Source organism: Parasteatoda tepidariorum, chromosome 1 (assembly GCF_982258835.1).
Source record: "Parasteatoda tepidariorum strain Cologne lab strain chromosome 1, Ptep-v5.0, whole genome shotgun sequence".
Lineage (NCBI taxonomy): Eukaryota > Metazoa > Arthropoda > Arachnida > Araneae > Theridiidae > Parasteatoda > Parasteatoda tepidariorum.
The window spans coordinates 56,002,122-56,029,794 of record NC_141755.1 but is presented as its reverse complement, the minus strand read 5'-3'; the positions used below and the strand labels follow the sequence as shown (position 1 = coordinate 56,029,794).

Here is a 27,673-nt window from a genome sequence, read left to right as displayed (position 1 = left end):
TTTTTCCTTTTTTCATAAAAGTTGCATTCTTGGTTTTCAATCTATGATTTTCCTTCAATTCTTAAATAAAAATTCCCTTTTAGAATTAGGTACATGGCTTTTTTATCAATGCTAATTCTATACCCACATTAAATTAAAAAAAAATAAATCGCACCTGAAGGCAAATTCTTTTAGGTTAATAAAAAATCAAAATGTGATGAATTGATCGAATCATTAATATATTTCCTAAACTAAAGTAATAAACTTTGAGAAAAAATTCATTAAGTCCAAATGTTTAATTGAACGTAGCTCTCATAAAACTAGTCTATATTAAGAAACCTTGATTAATATAAAATAAAATTGCCAGACAAAAGGAACATGAATGATCCACTAAGTTTATTTTTCCTAATGAACATAAGTTTAGGCCTAAAAAAAAAAACTATTTCTAAATTTTTATAATCGATTTTGTAACAGATCTCAACAAGATAGAAGAGAAAAAGATAAAATATATGTTAAATATAAAGGTCCTCATATTTAAAAGTGAACTTTGAGATTCTCACTCATAAAATAAATACTTATTTTGTATATTTTATAATTAGTTCTTCACAATAAGCATAACAGCATGTTTTAAGTTTCTCTTAACAACTAAACATTTGTCATAATCTATGAAAATTGAACAGTATTAAAAACATCAAGCGAGGAACAAAATCAAAACATACAACAGTAACAACTATTTGAGCAATATTTATAATATACAAGTATAAATTAATCTTCTATAGTAAATGGTACAAAGGACAGATTTAAACTTGCGTCCACTGCTCCGATGGAATTTCTTCAGGATTTGGAGACTGCAATGCAAAATCTTGATGTTTCTCAGCTTCTTTCTGCTTTGAAACTAAAAATAAAAAGTGAGGTAAATGCAAGCTAGAAAAGGTCAAGTTGAATATACATTAAATATTTCATATAACGCATTCATTATAGCATTATTATTATATTGATTTTCATAATACAGTACACTCTCGATTATCGGTGCGCGGATTATCCGGTTTGCGGTTTATCCGTGTTCCTTTCGGAGTCACAAATTTTTTTTTTAAAGACAAACATTTTCAAGATTATCATGCATGTAAAATATACGTTGATATGAATAGAAATCTTGTCAAATCAGTCTCGCCATTCATTCATTAACAGAATATGAATCTAATGTTTTTTATTGATAATAATCGCTGCAATAGTAAGTTATGAAGTTATAACACTTTTTGAAAGCAATATTCATTATTGGATGCAGTATATTAGCAGCATGGTCAAAGGTAAAATCGTCTACGTTATCACGATCGGGGAGAAAGATCATATCGCTTGATCTTCTTATATTGAAGAATATGATAACAGTATTTTTGAACAAAGAAAAGAAATTGTAGGTTTAGAAATTCTTGATGAAGAAAATTTAGAAGATTCGTTTCAAAGTGATGTATGTGAGCTTGACTTCCAGTATTTAACAGATGAGGAAATTGTTACTAACTGTGTTGTTAAATCAAATAGTGATGATAGTACTGATGCAGAAGATGTAATAAATAAGGGAAATACAATTCCTGATTCTGCTGCTCTACAATCTGCGGAAACTTTATTAGATAGATTATATGGGAGAACGAGGATTTGGTTACGGTGACGTTACTACGGTACGTAAAATATGTGACAATATATGGCAAGAGATGAACAAACAGCAGAAGCAAAGACGCATTACACATTTTTTTAAGCAGTAAATGTTAAATTCCTAATTTGATGTTATACAGCATGCAAATGTAAGTAATTTTGATATTTTTTGTACTGATGTTAATTTTTTCTTTAATAAAAAGGAGTTTTCGGATTATCCGTGTGACCCGTCCCGGTGATTAACCCGGATAATCGGGAGTGAACTGTATTTCATAAAATTAAGGCGTGTCTCAAGAAAATGCAATCACATTAAAAAATGTGCCAGAAGTTAAAAAAATGTTAATGAACACTGAGAATGAAATAAATATTAATCAATCAAAAGAATTAATAAAAAATATAGCAAAAGCTTTTTCACAATATATTCTTTTAACAATTATTATAATTCATAGTACAAGCAAGCATAGACAGATATTGGATGCTAGGTGATATAAAAATCTATAACATTAAATCTATTAAAAATACAGAATGCCTAGAAAAATTAGTCAACTATAAAACATATGTTATAAGGATTTATTTAGTGTGGTGTTATTTTTATAGTACAATTACTGAAATTGGGATGAGTAAAAAATACTATAACATAGTGAAAATAAGTTTCCTTTTTATCCATTTTACTGCTACGACCTGTTTGAGGATATCCAAGAATGATTTTCAAAAAGATATGCTACATTGATAAATGATGCAGGAATTCATAGTGGCTTTTTGAAATAAATATTTGCTAACCTAAATAAGTCTTCAAAAGATAAATTTTTATAACATTCATGGCAAAATTTGTGCTTGTTTAGAATTAATTACTTTTTTCTACATAAAAATAGTTCAGTTCACCATGGTATGAATAATTTATTTTGTTCTATATGAATTAAATAGTTAAAAACTTTATAAGAACACAGTTATATTTTAAAGGTTTACTACTGGTAACCATTAAAAATATTTTTAATATAAAGAACTCACAAATAATATCAGATGTATGTTAATTTTTACAAAGTAAACACAATCACTGAACTACTTTATAGTAATTTTAAAAATCAATAAAATGGAAACTTTTAGAAACACATCAAAGTGATGCACTTTAATTGAATGTGGAACATAAACAAAAAAAAAAAAAAAACTAAAAAAAAAAAAAAAAATCAAAGAATGAGATAAAAGATTCATTTATGAAAATTTCTCACCTTTTGAACCACTATTTGTAGAATTATTGGAACTTGAACTACAACTTTGTACATCTTTTCCAGAAAACTAAAAGAAAGGAGAAAAAGTGACATATTTCAGAATTTGATTTTAATATGTATGAATAGGTATTTTTAGAAACGAAAGGGTTGTTGCTAACATGCTATAGAGCATCAAATTCTCAAAATGAATTCGATGCAACAAAAAAAACTTAACAGATCTAAACATCCTGGGGAGAACAAAACTTTTTCTTTTAAATATTTTCAATTTGATAGCACCAAATGTTGCTCTGTTCATAAATTTCTTTGTCATCTTCACTTAGTGATGCAAAAACAACCTCTTATCAGTTCTCCTCTAACCAGTGGTTAGAAAAACTACATTTTTTTAAAAGTTAATTACAAATGAAACTAATTATAAATACTTTTGAAATGCAGTTTCTACTCAACTACCTTTAGAAGAGAGTATATATGATGTAAGATTCTTTTTAATTTGTTTCAAGAAATGGTAGAAAATTATCAGATATTTGTGATTTTGTTAGGTGTTTAAAGCTTAAGTTAACTGAAGAAAAAAAATAAGTTAAGTACATTGCTGACACACTCAATAAGACTGCTGATGCTCTTGTATAAGATTAGAACCTATCAGATTCCGAAAACTAGTTGCAATAGAACATTGTTTCTCAACGGGGGCGATATCCTCCCCCTTGGAGGTGGTGGGAGTATGCTGAGGCATACTAGCAACCTCATCAGAAAAATGTGATGATGGTTAATAGCCTTTTATAATATATCAAAATTAATTGCTAAATATGGGAAAGATTTGTCTTAGATTAGATAATCTGTCAAAGATTTGATACTGTCGGTTGTCAAAGAAGATTCAGAAACAGTTTTACACCATCCAATCGTATCCAATTTAATAAAAAACATCCCATAAAGATACAATGCAGTGCGGCGACAAATCAATGAGATGGATGTAAACTTTTGATATTTAACAGATTTTCCCTTCAAGTTAATGAATCAACATTGCCAAGTATTGCAGGCTTTACTGTTGGCGTACATCTGGTTTGTGAAGGAAATCAAAATTATTGAGAAGATGCTTTTACTTGATTGTAGATAACAAAGGTAAATCTGTTTTTAATACTGTCAAGAATTATTTAAAACAGAAAAACATTTCTCTTGCAAATATTATGTCTGTTGTCGCTGATGGAGCTCCTGCAATAGTGGGTCAACATAATGGGTTTATCTCCGTTTTGAAGAGGGAGGTACCAGATATTTTAGCTGTTCACTGCATGATTCATGGACAGCATTTAGTAGGAAAAAACATCAGTGACCGTTTGCATCAGTCATTGCAATATGTCATATCTGCTGTGAACAAAATTCACAGTAATACTCTCAACAATTGATTATTCAGGCAGATGTGTAAGAAAAAGGATGAAGAATATCGCTTGCTTACACACCGAGATTCGCTGGCTTTCCAAAGGTGTCTGTGTCAATAGGTTTTGGAATCTTTTCGACTCTGTGCTTGAGTTCCTCGAAGACAAAGATGTAGCTCTCAAAGACAGATTGCTCAAATTTAAGATAGACGTTGGCTGGAATTATTTGCAAAATTTAATGCCGTCAATTTACAACTTCAAGATAAAGACCTATCTTTCTAAAAAAAAAACGCATTTGGTCGAAACAGAATTTTGGTAGGAATGAGTTCAGCCAATTTTCAATCTTATGGTATCTTTAAAAAAATAGAGAAATTCCCTCCGATGATACACAAGAATATTGTCAACAGCTTAACTCTTTGCAGACAGATTTTAATTGCCTTCCCTTCCCCCTACCATGTCGAACGTGGATTCAGTGCTGCTACAGATCTAGTCAGTCACAAAAAAGAAAATCGACTTAAAGAGGGGGCTTGCGTCTTCACCTCACTAAAAATACTGAATCTAACATTAAGAAACTGGTTCTGAACCATCAAGTACAATTATCCCACTGACATAGTTATTTGATTGTTTCATTGATACCAAAACAAACTACTCTTTTTAAGCTTAATTTTCTTTGTTGATTTTTTTTTATTACCATACTTATTTTGATTATGACAAATAGACTGTGATCACCTGCCGGGAAAAAAGTATTGAGTTAATGTACACATTAATTTTTTAAAAGAAACCAAATAAATTTAACGCGTAATAAAATTGCTTAAAAATGTTGTCTCTTATAATTCAGCATGCACCCTCTGTCCCCATGCTCAGAAATCGGGACGTTGAAATATTTTCTGCTCCTTAATGAGACGGCAACTTTAAAAAGGTTGAGAATCTATGTGCTAGAACCTTGCTTCTTTAAACTAACATTAAAAGTAGTTACAAGGAATCACTATATATTTGTGATTTTATATAGCACTACTAACTACAATACTGTTTTTAAAAAGTTCATTACATTACAAAATACTAATAAAAATAGTGACTACAGTAGTATCTCAACTTGTAGCACGTATGTTCGACCACTGCCTCTAATAGTTAACCTAATTTAAAATTATGTTCCATTCTGCATGTTAATCTGTAAAACAAATTGTGAGTCACGTTGTTCAATTTATTATCCACAGAAAATACTGTTTCTGCAAAAAAGACCTATGTATTTATTTTTCACAAATCGACTAAATTTGATAAAATTTTTTCAAAAGTTTTTTAACAAACCTTTGTAAAAGATGTCAATCTTCCAAATGCTTTGGACAAAGTTTCTCCAAAACTTGCTTCTTTATTGTGCGTGCTGCCTTTCTTATGCAAAGAATCTAAAATAAAAAAAGCCCATTAAAAATAAAATTTTCTAAAATAATTCACATTTTTTTGAAATGTGATTTTATTCTTGCACATATATCATGACATGAAATATGCAGAATAAAAAATAAATAAAAAATCTAAATTACTTTCGACTATTAAACTGATTTTATTCTAAAATGCTATTTCAATTGCTTACATGTTATTAAATTTCATAAATGCTTAATTAAGTTACAAACACAAACAGAAAAAATGTACATCTTCTGAAGTTACTCTTTTTTTGGTTTTTAGATTCACAAAATATGTAGGTGTTTTAGGAATATAATCAGGAAAATGCAACTCTTATATTATACTTTGGATAGTGATAATCAGTTAAAGTCATTGAATGTTGCTTTTATGTGTTAATTTTTTTGTTACATTTCAAAATAATTGTTTGAGTATAATTTTTTTTTGTACAAAGTAAAGCCCATTACAATGGTAATTTTCCATAATTTTTTTAAAATAATTATAATTTAATTTGAATTAATGATTTGAATTCTAATTCAAATCGATTCATTTTACTCATTTCTAATTTGCGATTTTGTAATAATTTTTTATACTTTATCAATCAAAAATGATTTCAAAATCATTAAATTAAAAAAGTGATAAAAATTATTATTTTGAATAAAATTGTTTTTAAGCATACAAGTTTTATCATAGTTTCTATAAAAATTAAAGTTTATGCAGTTGATTTCAGAGATATGAAAAATTGCATAATGTAGAAATAGATAATTAGTACTGAAGAATATGATTACACAGAAACAAAAATAGAAATTTATTCAGGATGCTCCAGGGTTGCAAAAAACCCACCCTAAAGTGGGTTTTACTCGTTTTTTCTAAGATTGATTTTTTTTTTATCCTCTTATATTAAAGAGCTATTCTATTGAAATATTTATGTAGTCTAGCCTAAAAAAAATTAATCTATAGTGAAAAAACTAATTGTGTTGGGAGTCACCTTGCTGACTAGATTTGACTGCATGGTCATCGATTATTCAGTGCCATTTTTTCGCTTTCTATGCAAATAAAGAATGTTCCTCAAATATTTTTTAAGATTAAAATATAAATAAACAGTAATCCTGCGTTAAAATGTGTGATGTATGTGAGTAACATTTTGTATCGTGATGTCAGAAGAAACTTTTTTCAGACTTTCAATTCAATTTATTTGTATTAATTATCTATATGAAGTCAATTTATAAAATTAAACTTAATTATTAATATTAAAATAAGCTTTTTTAAAATAAGGTCTAAATCCCTGCCCTCTATTTTGAAAAAGCCCATGTGAAAACATAAAAAACCCAGAAAAGCCCAATAGAACCCAGAAAAGCCCAATAGAACCCAGAAAAGCTCAATAGAACCCAGAAAAGTCCAATAAAACCCACCAAAGTTGGGTTTTTCTACAAAAACCTGGGTTTTTTTGCAACCCTGGCGGTGCGCAGCGAAATGTCTCAACAAAAAATAAACACCTTTAAAGTACTTTTTAAGCATTCAAAAAATATTTTTAAGCACTATATACAATAAAATGCAAAATAATTTTCAAAGACTTTACATGATCATGATAAAATAACTAGCTTCACACAACGAACACTTTTCTTGATTATATTAGCCACCATAAAAAGATAAGATTTTTCGGTTCGGTTTCAGAGGGAGGAAAATGAAGTCTGAAATTTAGAATATCTTGCAAAATGCAGCAGAGTTGCACATGAGAGTGCAAGAATCTCAACAAACCCAGCTCAGTAGTAACTCCCAAGCATTTCATCAAACATGTAACACGTTTGGAGCTATCATACATTATGGACCGACGTCACAGTGAAATGGATTGTGGTTGAATGAATTGTGAAAATGTTAAATAGAACAATGTGAAAACCACACTTTGCGGAATACACAGCGAAAATCGACATGACAAAGAAAAAAATCTCATTTTCGAAAAGGCAAAATTTAGCACTTTTTATAAACATTCCATGAAAAAAGCACCTTTAAGAGCTTTTAAAAAATGAAAATAAGCATCTTTAGGCAATTTTTTAAAAATGATAGGCTCCATGTTATTAAGAGGAAGAAAAAAAATTTATGATTGATTTTGTAAATAAATAATTTGCACTAATTAATATATTTGAAGTTTGCAACCATTAAGAAAGTATTTTGGTACAGAAAATTCAATCATTAGATAAGTAACTCTTTTCTTCCCCTTTTTTGTTGAATGTACGAGAGAAATCAGATAAAATAAATGTAATGTTTACCTTTTGATGAGTCAGAACTAGTAGTCTCAATAAATGATTTTTCCCCAGCTCTACTTGACTAAAATAAATAAGAATGGTTACTATGCATGAATAAAAATTTGAGTAAGATATTAATATGCAAAAAGAAAAATGGTTTTCTTTTAAAGAATTCCCACCCCCAATAGTGTACAAATTAAATTTTACTTCATGCATAATATATAAAATAAATTACATACGTACAGTTTGTCTTTTAAGATGCAAAATATATCAATACATTTAAATCACATCAATTTTTACAAATATATTTTTTTCATTTGAATTTTATTTTCAGACACCAGCCTTTAGTTTATTATTATAAACATAAAGGACTCACAATCTGAAATTTCCTTCATTTTTTACATCTTAAAAAACACTGTTGAATAGTATGCTTAATTATTTTATAATATCTATTTCAGACAATAGTTATAAGGAGCCTTGATGGCTCACAGGACACAGAATTCGCTTCCCAATGAGGTGAGTCTGGTTCGAATCCCAGCGATGGTTGGTCGATACGAATTCTGCATCCGGCTTGCACTGACCACAGTGCTGATGCAGAATATCCTCAGTGGCACATGGATCTTGGGTTACAGCCCCCTTGACATCAGTCTAACTGTGAGTGGTTTTCCTCTCCATGAAACGCAAATGCGGGTTAGTTCCATCAAAAAATTTCTCCTTATACTTGATCCAGGAGTTCCCATGTCTTCTAGATTGAGTTCAAAATTACAAAGCTACGGAGTTGCACATTAGTAGTCGTAAACTCGAAAAATTGGGTCGACTGTCAATGACGGTTATAAAATAGTTAAAAGAAATTATAAGAAAATATAGAAATTGTCTGTATTAATCCAATGAAAAATTTAAAAAATTGACAATTCCTTAAAAAAAACATAGAAGTAATTCTGAATTTCTCCGTAAATCTTATACAACTGAAATAAGAAGTAAATTGTAAAAACTCCATTTACACTTTTTAATTTTATAAAAGGTTTTAATTAATTGATAGCTTATAGAGAAATCAAACAATAACAAAAAGAATAAATATGAAAAATTTTATTAAACATATTTAATTAAAGTAGTTTTAGATATTAAGTATGTTGAATAAATAATTTCAGTTTTGTATAATGTAATCCTTTAAAAATGAACATTACAGGAAGTTGGGACATATACATTTGGAAACATTTCCTTAAAATATTAAAAAAAAAAAAAAAAAAAAAACCAATTTTCTTCTTACGTGTAAAACAAGTTTATATTTATTTAGAAAAACTAAAAAAAATATTGTTATTAGTATTTTAATATATGTAACGATTTAAAGATAACCCACATCAAATTGCAACAATCTGAATCGACTAACGTCACTTGACAAATTAAATTCTATTTGAGGTTTCTTTAAGGTTACTTTGAAACATACTGCTTATTAGTGAATTGAGCTAGAGATATAACAGTTTTATATTTTACAGAGTTATAATAATTCCTTTGTTTAAAAAATACACTATCAGTTTCACAGCTAATGTTCAACTATGCAATAAAGAATTGTAAACTAAAAAATCTAATTGTAGTGTAATTTTGACTTTTTATTATTGAATGATAAAAAGACAATGATTACATACTTCAGTAGATAAATGTATAGCATTTTTTTTAATAGTTAGCATCATGTTAGATGACAGCATTACTAATTAAATAAAACTCAATCACAAATAAATAAAACTTTGAAACATCTGGGATTAAACACACTTAAAAAATAAAACAAGAATAAAAAGATATTACCTTACAATGGACGTTGGGTATTGATGATTCAATTCCACTTTTCTCTGGATAACCTAAAGTAAAATATCAATATTCATAAATATACATCACAACATTTTTATAACAATTCTATAAGAAGGTATACACTATTTAAAATTATATTGTTGCCAAAAACTAACATATCAATCAGTCCAAAATAATACGTCTAGAGTAATGAGAAAACTTAACTTTGGATGTTTAACAAAGAATTTTTTCTATTTAAAATGCTTGTTAATAGTTTTTTTTTCGTAACTTTTTTAAGGTTGTTAGACAGCAGATTTTATAAAGGATTTGTTTATACAGTAACTTTTTCTTCTGAAAACACCCTCAGTAATAAATAATTTAGAACATATTTGTTTTCAAAAATTTAAAAGTAATGAACAAACATAAAATTTAAATCTTTTTAGCCAAGAAAAAACATTAAAAAATGTATTCAATCTAAAACATAAAAGCTCTAATAGAAAAACTTAATAGATTCATTAATTTTAACTACTGATTTATAATGTAATAAATCAAAATAATTAGCTATCTTTTTGTCAAAATGCTCATTGCATTGATGTCATGCATAAACGTAAAGAAATCAGTAAGTTTAATTGTCTTTTAATAATTAATTTCATCAATATGAAGTTTTTGAAAAATGAAGTTTAAAATCAAGGTTACTTAATAACAGTTAGGAAATTACTATTTACCACAAGTGTAAAATTTAAAATAACATTTTAAAATTTGATAGAATAATGTTGTAACTAGTTGTAAACAGAGCAAAATAAAAAATGAACCACCCTATATAACTTTTGATCTAATGATCAGATCTTCACGTTCTAAGTTTCAAATTTAGACATTTGAGGAGGGGGAAAGACGATATTATAAGTTACGAAATCAGACACAAAAAGGTACTTTCTCTAAATAAACTACCTTTTTTCTCCAACAGATTCAAATTTCTGCCCCCCCCCCCCAAAATATAGGAGATAGCCGCAATCTGGGAAATATGGTCCCTAGAGTTTGATCAGGAGAGTGCTCCAAAGGATTTTTGCTACAAAGAAAGAGTGCTCCGAAATGGAGCCTCGTGGCTCCATTTGGGCCCCTTAATGTTAATTTTATTTTTTGCGTATTTCATCATATCTCTAGAACTTTTTAAGCAGACTGAAAAATTTTAAAATTCGTTTTTACAAATATAATTCCACAAAAAATATAACGTTTAGTTAATATTTATTATTTTAAAAAATTTAATTTTAAATGGCAAAATACAAAATTTGAACGAAATTTGTCAAATAGTTTCTGGGAAATTGAATTTTAAAAATACGACTTTTTTCAAAATTCTATTTCTCAGGAACTATTTAACTGATTTTGCTTCAATTTTGTATTTTGCCAATTAAAATAGTATTCTTTAAAATGATGTAAAAAATTGCTTACCTAATATTTCTTTTTTTTATACCATTATTAAATAAAATATAAAAAAATAATAAATATTTACAAAAAGTTATATTTTGCAAAGATATCTTTGGATAAACAAATCTTATAATTGCATGCAAAACCTTTTGAACTCGTCTAGTTCTTAAGATATGGCAAAATATGCAAAAAATAAAATTAATATTAAGGGGCCCAGACTTTGAACCGCTCTTCTCACCAAACTATGGAGACTATATTTCCCAGATTGCAGCTATCCCATATATTTTTGTTCTAAGAAATCCGAATTCGTCAAAAAAAAGTTATGTTTATTTAGAGAAAGTACGTGCTTGTGTCTGATTTCGTAATTTCAAACATCGTTTGAATTTATTAGCATATTTGAGGTCAATCATTCAAATCATTACAATCGAGTCCTAGAACGTGAAGATCCGATCATTAGATCAAAATTTATTCAGGTTGGTCCATTTTTAATTTTGCACACTGTACAACAAAATACAAGATTTATTTTTGTTCCACATGAATAAGAATTAATGAATTGATAAAAATATAATAATAAATGGCACATGGCACGACAAAGTACTTTATCTATTATGCATGTCAAACTAATTTAAATAAGACTAAGAATAAAGTTATTATTGTAGGTATGAGATGTGAAGAAAAAGAGAAAGGACAAGTGAACTAAAAAAATTAAAAGAATGTGCTTGAAAAATTATCAAGTTGATTGATACATCACTAATCGAACAATAGACCAGAAAATATAACACTAAAAAAATGTTCAAATTATCTCAGAATGTTGTTAACAAAGTTTTAATTAAATAAGACAATACTATGACATTACAACTAACTGTTGTTGTAAACATGAAAGACTCAGAGAGCAAAACTGTGTTTACTTCAATTACATAAAGAGAAGATAAAATTCCATTTTTCATCGCACCTGATAAATGTGATAATTTTATTCTATATTTGGTTTTTCTTAGGCATAAAATTGAGTATATACCAATTGTTGGAAAATTAATGTCTACTTATTCCAATATTAATTTAAAATAAAAGTAAAAATGTTATTGCTTACCATCATCGGACACAACACTGATCTCTAAGTTATCCAGTTCGACCATACTTCTTCTAGCATGAATTTGTTCCTTCAGGCGAGCAGATGGTGCTGGGCGAATATCCATATCATCATGAGAGCGTCTTTGTTCCCAACTTACATGTTGTTTATGGCGTCTTTGCAGAGTGTCAAAATAAACCCTTTTACTGGAAGAACCCATGTTGTCATCTAAATTTTGGTAATCAGATTTCACAGCACTAAAGCTGTTTTGCACTAAATGAGTTGGGTGCTTTGGCGGTTGAACAACAGAATACACATTAGCGTCAGATTGAGAATATTGCAGTGCTGCTAAAGAATTAGGGTAATTACTCTGGTGTTCATTCCTTGCAGCCAAATTACTTTTATCATGGCCAAAATTAACTTTTGAATCATAAATATTTTCATAATCAGATTTGTGTTTCACTGTACCATATAAGCCTTGATGAATTTGTGAATGTTTTTCTTTAACTGCCCCATATAAGCTATTATTAATTTGAGTAACAGGTTGAACATTTCTAAAAGTCATTGATTCAGGATAAAATTGCTTACCATAGGGCCTTGGATGAGAATACACATTATCGTAGTGCGTAAGAGGATATGATCGGGACATGTGCACTTCATTGGTAGCAGGAGGAGAGGAATAACCAGGAGGAGGAGGTTGAGAGTTGGCAACCGATTCAGGAGCCCTTACATCAGTAATGTACCTATAATCCTGATTAGTTTTAGTTCTGGCTGATACAACATTTTGGCTGGAATGTTTGGGTGATGCAACGGTTACGATGTACCGGCCACCATCTCTTTTGACATTTTGCTCAGATTTATATGCTTCTGAGGATGGAACTCTTTCTTGACTATTTTTTGTATCATAATGGAATGTTCTAGGAGGTTTAGGAGGCCCTATTGGAAAGTAATTTTTAGGACCAATTGTGTTAGCATGTACATAAGAATGACCGTAAGGAGGAGGTTGTCTTATTTCATTATTCTGCACAGAACTTGGTTTTTTACTATCCTCACTAGTCTGAGAATATCCAATTTGTGATGGACTAACTTCAGGTAGTAACATATTAGGACCAGAATCAGACCCCGATGGTAGCATTTGGGGACCAGAAGTAGATCGTTGAAGACCATAATGAGATTCATTGTCATTACTATTTTTAGAAGTATCTTGCACAGGAAATGTAGTATTTTCAAAGTTTTCGAGTTTATGTTTCTCATAAATGGTAGATTTCTGATAATTAGGTTGTTTGACTGAATATAAAGTTTCATAAATACTATTTGAACTATATGGTGAAGAATAGGCATCTCTATTAAGTGCTTTGGCCTCAGAAGCAGTTTGTCTAGTAACTGGAAAGTAACGAGGATCAGACCTGTCAGCAACAGGAACAGAGCTACCAGATGAAATAGTGCTACTTTGAGAACTGGGTGTAGGGAAAGTAGTAGCTTGTGATGCTTTGGCTGTAACTTGTTTATCTAATTGAGAAGCTGAATCTTCTAGATTGGTACTTTTGTTACTTGATGGTGTACCAGAACCAGATGTTTCAGTAGGAGACAAGGGCGATTTAGCAGTAGTTTTAGACAAATGACCTCGTTTGGATTTAGGAGGTGGGCTATGTAGTAGAAGATTTTTTGAATTTATCAAATCATTATTTTTTTGTGCATTGTCAGTTTTGGATTCAACTGGCTTTTGAATAGATGTTGCATTACCCTTTGTTGTTACAGAAGAACTATTTTCAGGTTTATTAGGTGTGCATTTTTCATGAGAAGTTAGGTCTCGAGATTCTTGTGGTTGTAAAACTTTTACAAGCTGCGATGAATTTCTAAACACAAATTGTTTGTCGGTATTTACATTCATTTCATCAATATATGATTTTCTGGAAGTTAAGTCAATGATGGCACCTCGTGGATGATTTTTTAAACTATCTTCAATTTGGCGTATATTTTTTTGGGCCAGTGGATTAACATTCATATAAGTAGTTTCATAAGCTTGAGGTAATCGATTATCAGAAGCTGTCTTTCCATGTGAATAAGAAAGCTTAGGATAGGTTTGTTCAGTGTAACTCAATTTTTGCTTGACAGCTTGTTTACTTATTTCCCCAGGTCTACCACTACAATGCTCAGGGTCAGAAAATGACTGATTTTTATGCAGAATCTTTCTTTCTATTTCTTGAGAATGCTTGCGGTACTCTTTAATATTTTCATGATTCCAATCTTGTGCACAATTTGAATTAACATGTTCTTTAAGAGTAGATTCTTTATTAGTCTTATTTGTGTCAGACATATCTGATGCAAATTTGTTACATTTTACTTCAGAATTTCCTTTTGATACACTAATTTGAAATCTTGGCACAAGGTTTTCAGAAGATTTTTTATCACCTGCATTACCTGAAGAAGTATTAGACTGTTTTTTCTTTGTAGGAAGATCTGGAGGTCGTTCTTTTTTGAGACCAATATTATCATGCTCTTTGTAACTAATCATTTTAATTTCACTTGAATTAATGAAAGGTTCAGGTACTACAAACTCTTTACTTGAATCTGTGGTATGAGAATTCATCATACTATCAGAACTATTATAATAAGAAAGAGGTCTTGAAGATGATCTGAGTTGTCTATTATCTTTGGCTGTATATGATGATTCTTTATTTAAGTCAGTAGAAAAATTTTCTGACTGATTGGAATTATTATTCAAATATTCAAAAGTTTGAGGAATGTTATCCCTACAAGCAGAATCATTAATTCTACCATAAATCAGTTCATGTCCCGCATTGCTCATATTAATGTGTTGATCCATACTACTATCAGACAAAGTAAATGCACGACTAGAATTACTGACATAGTGGCTATGACTGCGAAAGAGTGGCCTGCGTTGCCTAGAATTATCAGTTTCTGAGCTAGGCTGAGATGACTTTTCAAAAAGGGCCTTTAATTTAGCAATACTAGGCCTTCTAATAACAGTAGCTTTTCCAACTAATTTGCCAGCATGCATATCTTCAGAAGAATTAGTTTTAGGAGAAGAATCACTGGATGTAGGTTCATCAACTAAAGAATGATTTTGGCTAAGTACTGATGTAGGAACATTATCTAATTTTTGAGAACATGCATTATCTTTAAGTGGTAAAGAAGTAGTCTGATTTGTTTTCAATTCACTTATAAAACTTTCAGAAAACTGTTTTGAAATAGGGCTTTTAGAAATAGACAGTTCAGCATGGGAGTCTTTACAAATGGCTTTAACTGTGTCACCTTTTTCAACAGCTTTATTCCATCCAGATATTAATTTTTTAACACTTTCTTCTCTGCAAAGTCTTTGTAACGTTCTTGAATGTTTACTGTAGGAAAACTCTTTGTCATCATCTTCGTTAGTCTCCACCATTTTATTATTTTCTAATGGCAAAAGGTTTGATTTTAAAGATAATTCTTTTATTTCTTTGAATTGTGAGCTGTTACTTATTTCACTCAGATATGAATAAGGATTAGAAAAACTATCATTTTTCAGAGAAGACTGAGTTGAATCATTACAAACTTGAATATCCTGATATACTTTAGTAATTTTGTTTAATTTATCCTCTGGAAAAAAAAAGGTGGAAGCATATATTACTTAAACAAATAAACAAAAACTGAGTTACAAAGAACATAAGAGATAATTAAAAATACAAATTAACAATAAAATATTCAAACTAGGTAACTAAAATGTACAGAGTAAAATAACCAAAATATACAAAAAAAAATTAAAAGAAATGTACTCTGTAGAATTAGTTATATCAAATCTTTAATGATAGCTTTTGATAATGATGATAACTAAGCTATATCACTAAAAAAGGTTTTCAGTATGTGGGAATATTGAATTTTAAATGAATGCCATCTATGTTTAACTCAGTTAACTATGTTTAAAACAAGAAGGCGTTTGTCAACACAACTTTCTTCTCTCCATACATGTGAGGATATATTATTTAACTTTAAACTAAACAAAAAGTTAACAATCTCATATCTAAAATTTTATATTCTCAAATTTTATTTTTTTCATAAAAATATATTATGTTGTTTCTATTGCCTACTTGCCATGCCAGCAAACCTGCTTGGGAAACCAAGCGAATTTAAGGCAGGGGTTGCGTTTCTTAATTTACAGTGGCGCCATCTATGGCCAAGAATACGACTTCAGCTATACACTCATGACAGTCTGTTTTATAGGGCGGACCCATTTATATATCCACAGATCATAAGTTTGACCTGAACCAAAGAACGATCAATCTCCAATTCAGTACCCTCAGAGGTATAAATTGTTATGAGAACCTTGTGACCCCAATAGATTTAATGTGCACCAGTCACCATTTAATACACAGGGTTTCTTCGGACGGCAGGATTCAAACTCACGTTCTCACAAACATGAGTTCAACGTCTTACCAACCAGGCTATCCCGGCCCAAAAATATATAATTTTTGTATAGAAAAAAAAAACTTAACCTACCATATTTAGATTCAGAAGTACAGATATCACCAGTAAATGGCTCTAATATATCCTCATATATATCATCCTCCTGAAAAATAAGCAAATAAAATTACTATTAAAAATAGTACATAAATATAAACTAAAACCACAAACATCTCTAACAGGGCTGCCACTGTGATAAGAATCTAAATTTTGTCACTTTAGTTGCCTCAGATATGAAAAAAAAGTTTCCAAAATTGTTTCCAGATGCATAACATAGTTGCACATATTAGTCTCCCATCTCCAATGTATTTTGAATATACAAAATCCTTAAACTCAATATGGAAAAGAGATGCACAGATGTTATGTACAAATTTAAAAATATAAAAAAACTGAAAATATGTACCAAGAAAAAAGTTATGGGATTTGTTAAGTGTGGTGCTATATAAACAGTTATCCAATAGTAATATACTCAATGGTTAAAAAATAAAAAGACACAATTCCAATGTTTCATAAATTCTGCTTAATTCACCAATGCAAAAATAATAATTAAACATTGAATTAGTATTTTGCCCAGCAATGAAAACTACAAGATTCAAATAAAAAATAATTAGAGCATACTAAAACTAATAAGCATTTCAAAACTTGCTTTTTTAAATGTTCTTTTCTGAATATTTATTCGAATTCGCCCGAAGAGCTGTACAATTTTTTAGTCAATAGTTTAATATTATTTTAACTCTTTTATATTTTCATATTTTTTTTTATTTAAATAGTTATTTGCTACTCCTATCAGCCATTTCTACATTTTTTTAAAGCATTTGCAACTTCTTCATAGCTTTTTTTTAAGTTTAACATTTTTCAGTAGAATTCAACAAATTCTTTCTTAGTATCTTTAATGAAGTGTTTAAAATCTGTGTTTCGGACATGTATGTGAAATTTGAATATCCACACCAATTTTTAATATTTAATAATTAATGCAAGAAATGTTGATTATCCTTTTCCTTTCTTTTCAGATTAGAATAAAATAAGTTTAACATTAATGTTACCACCACATTGGAGATAAAAAAGGATAGAGTAATGATGAAATCAAAGTTAATTAATAGGGGAAGGGATAATTATTGAGAAAAACTATTTAAAAGTTAACAATTAAAAGGCTCACAATGAGATACTTGGAACAAAATAAGAGTTTAATACATGGTTTTGGATTATTTATGCACACTGGTGGTCAAAATAGATTTAAATCAAATTTCGTTTTCTTAGAATTCTGTTTAGAGTTCTGACACAGCGAGAAGAAATATTATGAAATTATTCTCATCTTGCAGCAAATTGGCTTAAAAAAATTTTCTGATTTCCCACAACTGATAGCAAAATAGTCGTTTTAGTCACCTTTTTCGTTGCCAATGGCAGCCCAACTTTAAAGAAAAGTACAGTGGAGCATCGTTTACACGATGATCACTTATACGACGTTTACATTTATACGACGTTTTAGTGTGGTCCCAAATCATTCCTATTCATTTTAATGTAAAAGTATATCGTTTATATGACGCACAGAATCGGTTATACATCGGTTTTTAGATTTTGTTCACGCTTATTCAATTTTTTCTTTTTTCTTGTGTATTTTAAAAAAGGGCGGAATTTGCCAACATGAATGATACAGAAAAGGGTGCCAACAAGAATGCTTGGATGACGACCGTAATTTTTATTAGAAGACTGAAGAAACTAGACAATGTTATGAAGAGTTAAAAACGAAAATTTTTTCTATTCATCGACCAATGTCCAGTGCACCCATCGATACTAATTATTTTTGAAAATGTAAAAGCTCTCTTTTTTCTTGCAAATTGCACAAGTGCGCTTCAGCCATTAGATTTGGACGTGATTAGAAATCTAAAATTGCATCATAGAAAGCAGTAAGTTCAACTCGCTATTCAAAGCATTGTAGAGACTAACAGCTAGAAAATATAATTAAAGGCAACATACAATCAAATTGCTCACTGCAATTTTTCTTCTTTGGTTATTTGTTTGTTTTTCTTTGTCTAATTTAGAAATTTATGCAAATCAACACGTTAAACATTGAAATTAACTGAAAACAGAGTTAGTTTCACTTTCAGAAGTAAAAATCGTTTATACGACGTTTTTCGGTGGTCCCTTCGGCGTTGTATAAACGATGCTCCACTGTATTTAAAGAATAAAAAAATGCATAATAATTTTATAATCTTTTTAGGATAAAAACAAAAGAGAAGCTATAACTATCTGACTATTATTGGAATTAATGCCAGTAAATGCAAATTCTTAATTCTAGCTTAGTTTAAAATTAAGTTCAACCCTTAATGGTCTAGAAGTATTTTAAGATTACTTTCAAACTGGTATAATTATAATAATTAATTGAAATGATTAATAATAATTAAATTGAAAATATGACAAGAATAAGTGTGATAAAAAGTGCAATTTAACTTAATTATTAATTGAACTCAATAAGTATAAGTGTCACATGCCGCTAATATGCAGCATTGGTCTGTTAAGGGTTAACATATAAAAATGCATTACAGGTAACACTTTAGCAAGTGAAAACAGATTTTATGTTTATTAACAAAATTATTTAACATTTTAACAACTCATGTACTCCGCTTCTATGCTTTGTTTGATCAATTTCTCACCATTACAATACCAGCATTTTTGCATACTTATTACGATTATTCTTTTATAAAGAGCTAACTACAATTTATAATCAATTATAACTTAACTTAAAACGATTAATGATAATATTAACTTAAAATGATCCAAGCAATATGTAGTAAAGTGGTCATAATATTTGGTTTGACACATATGGCTGGCTATATGTTACAATTGAACTCATTTTCACTAACTCGTGGTTGAACAAAATTATGGGTTTAACATAAAACTGTGTTATTAGGAGAATAAATTTTTGGTTGAATTGGATGATAAGAAAATATGCTGTAGACAGTTTTAATTAACTTGTAATATTGAAAATATATTGAGTGACTTAAGCAGAATTCCAAAGAACAGATTCGAAATATCAAAAATTATGAAGCTGACAATTAACACAGACACTAAGTGTGTATTTAAGTAATTTTCTAAAATATAAATATTAGAAAGAAAAAATAAAAAAGTGAAGAAAAATAGATATCTTTACAAGAGATTAGTAATGAAACTAAGAGCTAACTATATTGAAGTAATATATGCAGTGTGTAATAACTTCAATTTAAGTACAGAATGGCAAAATAAATTTATGCCACAGAATAAATATAGAATTAAGAACCACACAGTCAGAATATTTACCATTTGAAGTTCTTTTAAAATTAAAGGTTCTCCATCTTCGTCTAAATTTTCATAGGTATGATTATCAATAACTCGTAATTGCTGTTCAAACAACGAAGATACTGCTTTATGAACAAGAACATATTGTTCCTAAAATGTATATAAAAAAATTAATAGCTACAATGATAATTATTTGTATTTTTCAGCTGTCTCAAGTTAGAATATCTTACGTAATAAAAGTTGCCAACTTTAAAATATTTTTAAATGACTATTGCCCTTATTCTGATAACTTTATTTATTTTTATTAGTAATTGCTAGTTATTGTAGTAAAATACCTTTACCTTTAGCATAAATTAAATGTTCTTTTTTGGACAGAATAGGTACTTAAAAATAAAATAAAGTTATTGTGAGAGCCAGTAATATGTTTTCAAAGAATGTCACTGGAGGCAACTAATAAATACAATGATTTAATAAAATAGTTTCAAAAAAACTAGATATTGATATAAAAAAATAGCTAATAAAAACTTCAACACAATTACTAAAATTTCAAATTACCTTTGTTTGTACCATAGCAATCCTTTGCCTTCTCATATCAGCAATAACATTGAAAAGATTGAAACTTTTGGACAATTTCTAGATTTAAGAAAACAAAAAAATTCATCTTAATAGGCTAGAAGAAAAGGATGGCAAAAAAAAAAGAAATAAAACAAGAGAAATCAAATTAATTAATTTTAGGAGGCCAGAACTTTCATAGCAAAAAGGATACAACAATGTTTGCTTAAAAAAAAGTTGAAACTAAGGAAAGATCACACTCTGTTTTCTGAAAAATCAGGTCTTAAGAATAGTGGTTTCTCAAGAATTAAATATAATTACATTTTGTATTAATAAGAAACCGTAAAAACATTTGTATATTCAATATATTTTTTAAAATATTTCATACTGTAGTGTAATAATCCTAAAAAATCCAGATAGCACCAGCAATAATTAAAAGCAGCACCACAAGCAGACAATGCAAATGATATTTTCAGCACAGGAGTCAGAGGTCTTCTGAGAGCAGATTTTAATTCTTTTCAGGCAGCGTTTTTTTTTTTTTTTTTTTTTTTTTTTGGTGAGAAGTTTTATAGTCCTGTTACAGGAAAACATAAGACTTAGAGGTTATTAAGACAGCCAAAGTACCCTTTACAGAAAAAAAAATGAAGTATTGAATTTCATCAACCAAAGATTGTTGTTGTTACCTTAGTATGGAATGATCTGTATGGAATATCATCTGACAGGTGAAAGGAATTTAATTGATGTGAAGTTTTCCTGATAATGCAAATAAATGTTTTTCTTATTAATAAGCACCCCTTGATTTTCCATGATGATGTCACTTGCGTCGCACCAACCCTTGCTATTACTACTAGCGTTAAATGTTTAACGCAACCTTGTTGCTGTCGCATTAGAAGTTTCACTTCAAAAAAACTGACTCTTCAGTTAAAATACTTTTCATAGTAAGAATAGTATAACAGTACCCCTGATGTACCATTTTACATACAAAAAATATTTTTAAGTTCAAACTTTATAAAGAGAAAAATATTTCAAAATTTACAAACTTAAAGCAAACACATTCTATACTCTATCGCATGGAGTGGGTTGAAATTCCTTACTCTTGAAAGGAAAAATAGCGGCATACATCGATAAAAATATCAAATCCTGTATATGAACAACCATTTTTTGGTCTGCACCTTTCCTTGTAACAGCGTACAGGAAAGAAACAAAAGAAATTTACCCAAAAGAAATTCCAGAATGCTAAATAGAAATACATGTCCCTTTTTTCAAAAACTAACTTTAATTGCTTTAAAAAAAAATGCACAATGAAAGTTTTGTTTGCATTATTTCAGAATGAAACAAAATAAATAAATGGAACATTTACTTACTCCCATTCTCATCAAACCCCATACAAAGTCGATAGCACAAATAGTTCCGGTTCTTCCACAACCAGCACTAAAATTAGAAGAGTTAAAATATTAAAAGATCAATTATCTTTTACTTTGAATTTTTTTATTAAATAAAAACTTCATATTATTATTAACTTTCTACAAAATTAAGTTAATAAAAAATAACAGATAAGAAAAAGGCGCCCATAAGAATGCGAAATAAATGAATCACCTGCAGTGAATTAATACAGGAACAGCTTCAAATGCTTGGCAATCACGTATGAGACGTACCAACTCTAAAATGGGTTGCACGGAAGTAGGTACCCCATGGTCAGGCCAGGTGGTATAATGGAACTGACATATTACCCTTTCTTCAGTTTCCCAACAGGCTTTAAGAGTACGAACTAAGAAGTCTGGACACACTTGGCGCCATTTTACCTGTTAAAAATTGACGTTAGCATTTTAAAAAAAATCAAGAGACATTTCAGAGATTTATATATAGAAGAACCTCAATTATTCAAAGTAATTTGGATTGAATCTACTTCAGGTAGGCAAAATATTTAAATTGTAAAGGTATTACTGATTTTTCTAAAATAATAAGCAATAAATTCAATAGTTTTAGTAATAATAGTGTTATTTAGCATTTAAATTTCATTTTAATATGATTCTTTTATGTGACTAGTTTTATTATACTCATTTGCTCCTTTTTAGAATTTTTACAAAGCAGTATCTTATTCTGAATTATTAGTTGATTTATTCGATCTATATTCACAGATGTTTATGGTTATTTGAAAAGATTTTAACAAAAATGTAGTAAATTGATTATGAAAGCAGGAATTTTTTAAAAATTAAGCTTTTTCACAAGCACTTAAAAGTACAAATTTTAACTAATATACATTTTATACATAAGTTTCTTTTCTTATACATAAGCCTTCATTTGTTGCAGTGGGTGAAGGAACCTTTTTTGTTTCTAACTTTAAAACAAAGATTATACATTTAAATTAACACTAAGAAAATTTTTCCTGAAGACTGTACTGGTTGTAAGGCAGCAATGTATATTCCTCGCAAAACTCATAAGACTTCCTCCAGATTTCATTTGCTTTATGATATTATATTTTTTCAGATAGGAAAACACACTTTTTTTTTATAGAGGTTGAAGACACAGTCAAACTAGAACTAGACTACACTAGTTATAATCAAAAGACAGATCAAACAAAACAAAAAAAATTACAATTGCATTTCGCAAAACCAAAGCAACCAATTTCATTAACTAACAAAACATTCCCTTCATACCTACATAAAATAGTTTGCGTACAACTGAATTAGGATTACATATTATTGAAATTGAGAAAAGAAAGAAGAAGAAAAATCCCTCTTTGGAATCTATTCTATTTAACAGGAGTGTTCAGATGAAAGAGGTTTGGATAACTGAGGTTTTACTATATATATTTTAAATATAAGTTAATTTAATTGTTATAGAACCTTAAAAACTTAAAGAATTAAGTAAAAATAAACTGAATCTATAATTTGATTACACAGGGAAATATTTTTTATCTTATTAAATCTTAGTAGCAATAAATGTAGAAATGTGAAACTCCAACAGAAATCTGATAAGCAATTTCTAAAATATCAATTAAATTTCAAGGGATTATTCGATATTTTAATGGCATTCAGATAAAGAAGATTCTAAGGCATTATAAAAATAAAGAATTGAAAACTTGAGGGACTTTTTCAGACAAAAGTGGGATTTTATTTCCTCCATGTTGACCTGTGCAGAATAATATGAGCCCATTTCTTTATTTATTAAATAACTAATAACATTAAAATTTTTTTGTTTCATTGAAATTTGTTTTGTTTAATTTAATTACCAAATTTTAAGATAGTCAATATTTTTATAACTTAAATACGTATTACTTTAAAATATAAAATTTGATAACTAGGTTCAATATAACATTTGATTAAATAAAACTAAATAAATATTGATTAGTTAATGAAAAATATCAGAAATTGAATTCATATAATTCACTGGTTAATATAAAAGTAGATTATTTTTACTGATTGATTGAGGGCACTTTAAGACTGATGATTTTTATACATTAAGAAATTTTATTTGTAGTACTTGTTTTTTTAATTCCAAAAATCACTTTTGTCGTTTATTCTAAAATGAATAGACATCAAATAAGTAAATAATCATAATAAAAAATACAGCAAATTTCTAAATACATTATCATTAGTGGGGGAAAAAGTAGAGTGAAAAGATAGTTTTAAACATAAAATATGCCGCATTTTATTTAAAAAAAAAGAAGGAAAACAAATTTAAATAGTAGACATTCATTTGCAAATAATATCAATTAGCACTGAAATCTAACTTTAAAGAGAACAGAATTATCAGTACTTACAAATTCAACATTAATGTTTCCATATTGCTTTTTTTCATCATCAGTAGGCCAATAGCATTCACATTTATACTAAAAAAAATGCATTTTTAATAATTATAAACATGAAAAATTTGCAAATTTCTTATGATAAAAATCATTTTTAAAAATACAGATTCTGGTAATAGTCTATATAAAGAGGATGTTTAAATACATCAAGCTATTTAAAAACTAGTATTAAAAAAATGAAAAACAAATTTTGAGTAACCCTTAAAAAGACTTCTTGTTAAGTAAGATCAAATAGTTTCTTTAAAATGAACCCAGTTAAGAATTCCATGGGAATCATCTTTTAATACTATTAAAACAGAAACAAAATCATCTTTTTTAAGATATCAGCAAAATTCAGAAAATTTCATTATTTATAGCAAGTAGTATATGCTAACATAACCAAGTTAATCCTTGGAAACTAGGACAAAACATAAAAATGCTTGAACATTCAAATAATTTTAATAGTCTTAATGCGTTTACTTATTATATTTTTATTGAAAAGAGTTTGCAACTTTGATTTGTTTTCACAATGGTCATTTAAGTGAAACTATGTATAGTATGCATAAAACAAAAAGCTACACCCAGAGTAACTTTTGATTTGAAGATTGGACTCCCTCGCTAAAATACAACATCTATGGTCTTAAAGGCATATCTTAAGTATTCTGAATTAAATTATGAGTTCATTGACATAAATGTTGATTACACATAAATTATTGACAAATAAAATTTTCAAAAAACTGGATTAAAAAAATGAACATATATTTTGCCTGGAAAAATATCAATGTAGCATGAAACTGACAAGACACATTCTAAACAACAATCATATTGCAAATTCAATTTATACATAAATCTAACATAATTAACTTTTACTATTTTTACCTTGCCAGATTCTTGCTCATTACAAGCCATAACAATGACTTGAACTTCACATTCCCAAATCATTCGCCAGAAGTCAACAACTGTATTGGGTAATGGTCCTTGTGAAGCAATATAAGCCAGTGAACCACTAGCTCCCTAAATAAATACAGAACAGAGGCAAACAATTGATGCAAATTAATAAATTTTATCTAATATAAACAAGGTATGCTGGTTTATTATACATTACAAGCAATGGTGTTGTACAATGTAATGAGAAAAATGATCGATAATTGCTTTGGTCAATTTGTGGGACAATAATTTGAAAACTGAATAGTAACAATCCTTCTCATAAGAAAAGTCACAGAGTAAAAGTATAAATAATACAACAATTTTGTATTTTACTAAAACTATGAAATATGCTTCACAAAAAAATAATTAAAAAAACTTTATTCAACTTGTAGCCGTTGACTTTACTTATGAGTGAGACTTTATTTACTTTCCTTAACAGATAATTTTGAACAAAAATCTATTAAAAATTTAACGGAATCAAACTTTTTTGTTAGCATGCTTAAAAGTCAAACAAACAATTTTAAAAGTAATAATAATATAAAAAGAAAACATTAAAAAATGTAGTAAGTTGCACAAAAAATTTATGATTGAGAAAATCAATGCCTATAAATAAATCACTTAATAGTTATAGAAATAAAAACAAAATTTCTGTAACAATAAGATAAAAAAAAATATTAAATAGGTCGCAAACAAATATTTATATTATTTTAAACAGTATTTCTACATTTGAAAGTAGAATGCATAAAATTAAAGAAATAATTTTTTGATGCAACATTAATGTATTTTAACACTTTAAAACTCTTGACTCATTGACACATCTTTCATATCAGTACAATTTGAATTTGTAATCAAAAAATTTTTTTATCAGTAAACAACTATTTGACATATATATAAAATATAATACTATAAGAAAAAATAAAATAATAGAAAGAATAATTATTACCTTAATGTAATTAGCATTAATGTAATCAGATCCTGGAACTCCTGGATATTCTGATAAAATGACTCTTGTATAATCATCTATAAATACATTAAATATCATAATAAAAAAACATACCTCATACATGTCTAAAAAAGAAATAGAAAGGTCATGCTAAAAGCTTACAAGGTAAAATATCCTTATATCTATTTTTTCTTCGGTTAACATCCTTAAGGCCTTCTGATGTAGCATAGTTTTTGTCATGTTTTAATTCTTCAGTCAATCCCTTTAATTTCTAAAATATAACAACATAAATTTATTCATTGACTTATAAATGTTACTTTGACCAAACATTTGTATTTAATTTGGGGCATATTTAAGCATGCAAATCCTTTTTCAGAGCAAAAAAAAAAAAATTTGTAATTTGTTAATAAATACTATGAATAATGGTTTCTAGAATAAAAAATGATAGGACAATACAGTTCCATTATCTCAGGTAAAAAAAAAAATTAATATAACTGAGGGGATATTTACATATCCTGATCTGCCACGCCAACTACAATCGCTAAATTGAATTTTAACAGGAATTTTTTTAAAAAATGTAGTGGCTTGCCCGGGCTGGCTACAAGTCATACCCTTCACGTTGGTCCCTTACAGTGATGTTTTTTAATTTCACGCGCGACACTGCCAGGAAGTTGCCAAGACTGACGATTATTCTGTCACAGATTACGATATGGAAATCTTCCCCTAATGATTAACATTATGTGAAGCTAAATAAAAAATAGACTTGGTATATTTGGGACAACCTTTGGTAAGCTAGATGCTTTGTCAAATAAATAAAACTTTATTTTAACCTTTCAAGGAAATCATACATAAAATTATCATGCCAAGTTGGAAAGGAAAGTACTGTAACTATGAAACATACTTATACCTTCAGTCTAGCTTATTTTAATTCTTAAGAATACTCAAATGAAGGAAAAAATACCCAGACGAACATGCCACATATTTTCTATTTTGTGCACTACTAACATAACTCTTTTTGAAAAAAAGAGACTTCTTACATAAAAAGTATATATACAAGATAAGATTCTAAGTTAATTCATCTAAATCAGAATAGTTAATAATTTTATTTGATAATGCAAACTATAACACATAAATGTACAATATAGCGATTTATTACTGGTAAGAAACATGAATTTATTAAGGAAAACCAGTGAAGTACCTGGAAATCAACTTCATATAAATCTTTTCCTAATTTTTTCTGAGCATCTAAAGTATCAGCATAATTTAAAAAGTTTTTTAAAATAGTTTTTAATGTCATTTTAAAGACATCGTATTTCTTGAAACTATCAGTTACATAGCAATACTTTGGTAGATTTATTTATAAACAATACGATATCAAATATTTTCTGGAATACGTCCATTTACACGTAGAGAATTGTTGCCATTAATTTGACACACATTTATACAAAATTCTTTCTGAGTGATTCTGTACGATGTTATTCCCATTCCTCTTTGCATTGAATCAAAAAATAATTGAAATATACATGGATTACTGAATTCTTAAAAGGGAAAAATAATAATAATAAAGCGATTTCATCACTTTGACGCTATCATTACGAATAAAACTACT

The 27,673-nt window shown here is 28.5% G+C and overlaps 1 protein-coding gene across 1 annotated transcript; it reads right to left on the bottom strand.

Annotated features, from left to right (window-relative positions):
* Positions 1-27,597, bottom strand: LOC107448231 (uncharacterized). Its single transcript, XM_016063360.5, has 16 exons — positions 27,263-27,597; positions 26,227-26,335; positions 26,065-26,141; positions 25,074-25,208; positions 24,171-24,239; positions 22,004-22,209; positions 21,772-21,838; positions 20,411-20,488; positions 19,877-20,005; positions 16,619-16,688; positions 12,143-15,721; positions 9,652-9,704; positions 7,876-7,933; positions 5,522-5,616; positions 2,853-2,919; positions 1-874 (listed from the first exon to the last, which is right to left on the bottom strand). The coding sequence occupies exons 1-16, from the start codon at positions 27,359-27,361 to the stop codon at positions 780-782; spliced, it is 4,986 nt and encodes a 1,661-aa protein (XP_015918846.3). The 5' UTR covers positions 27,362-27,597; the 3' UTR covers positions 1-779.
* Positions 27,598-27,673: the final 76 nt, after the last annotated feature.

Bases quoted from the DNA above. Each gene is read 5' to 3' on its own strand.
- LOC107448231 (XM_016063360.5), bottom strand. From the start codon at position 27,361: ATGACATTAAAAACTATTTTAAAAAACTTTTTAAATTATGCTGATACT. The intron at 20,006-20,410 runs GTAATTTGAAAT...TATACATTTTAG, and splicing joins TTGCTATGGTACAAACAAAG to GAACAATATGTTCTTGTTCA. The intron at 15,722-16,618 runs GTAGGTTAAGTT...TTTTTTTTCCAG, and splicing joins TACTTCTGAATCTAAATATG to AGGATAAATTAAACAAAATT.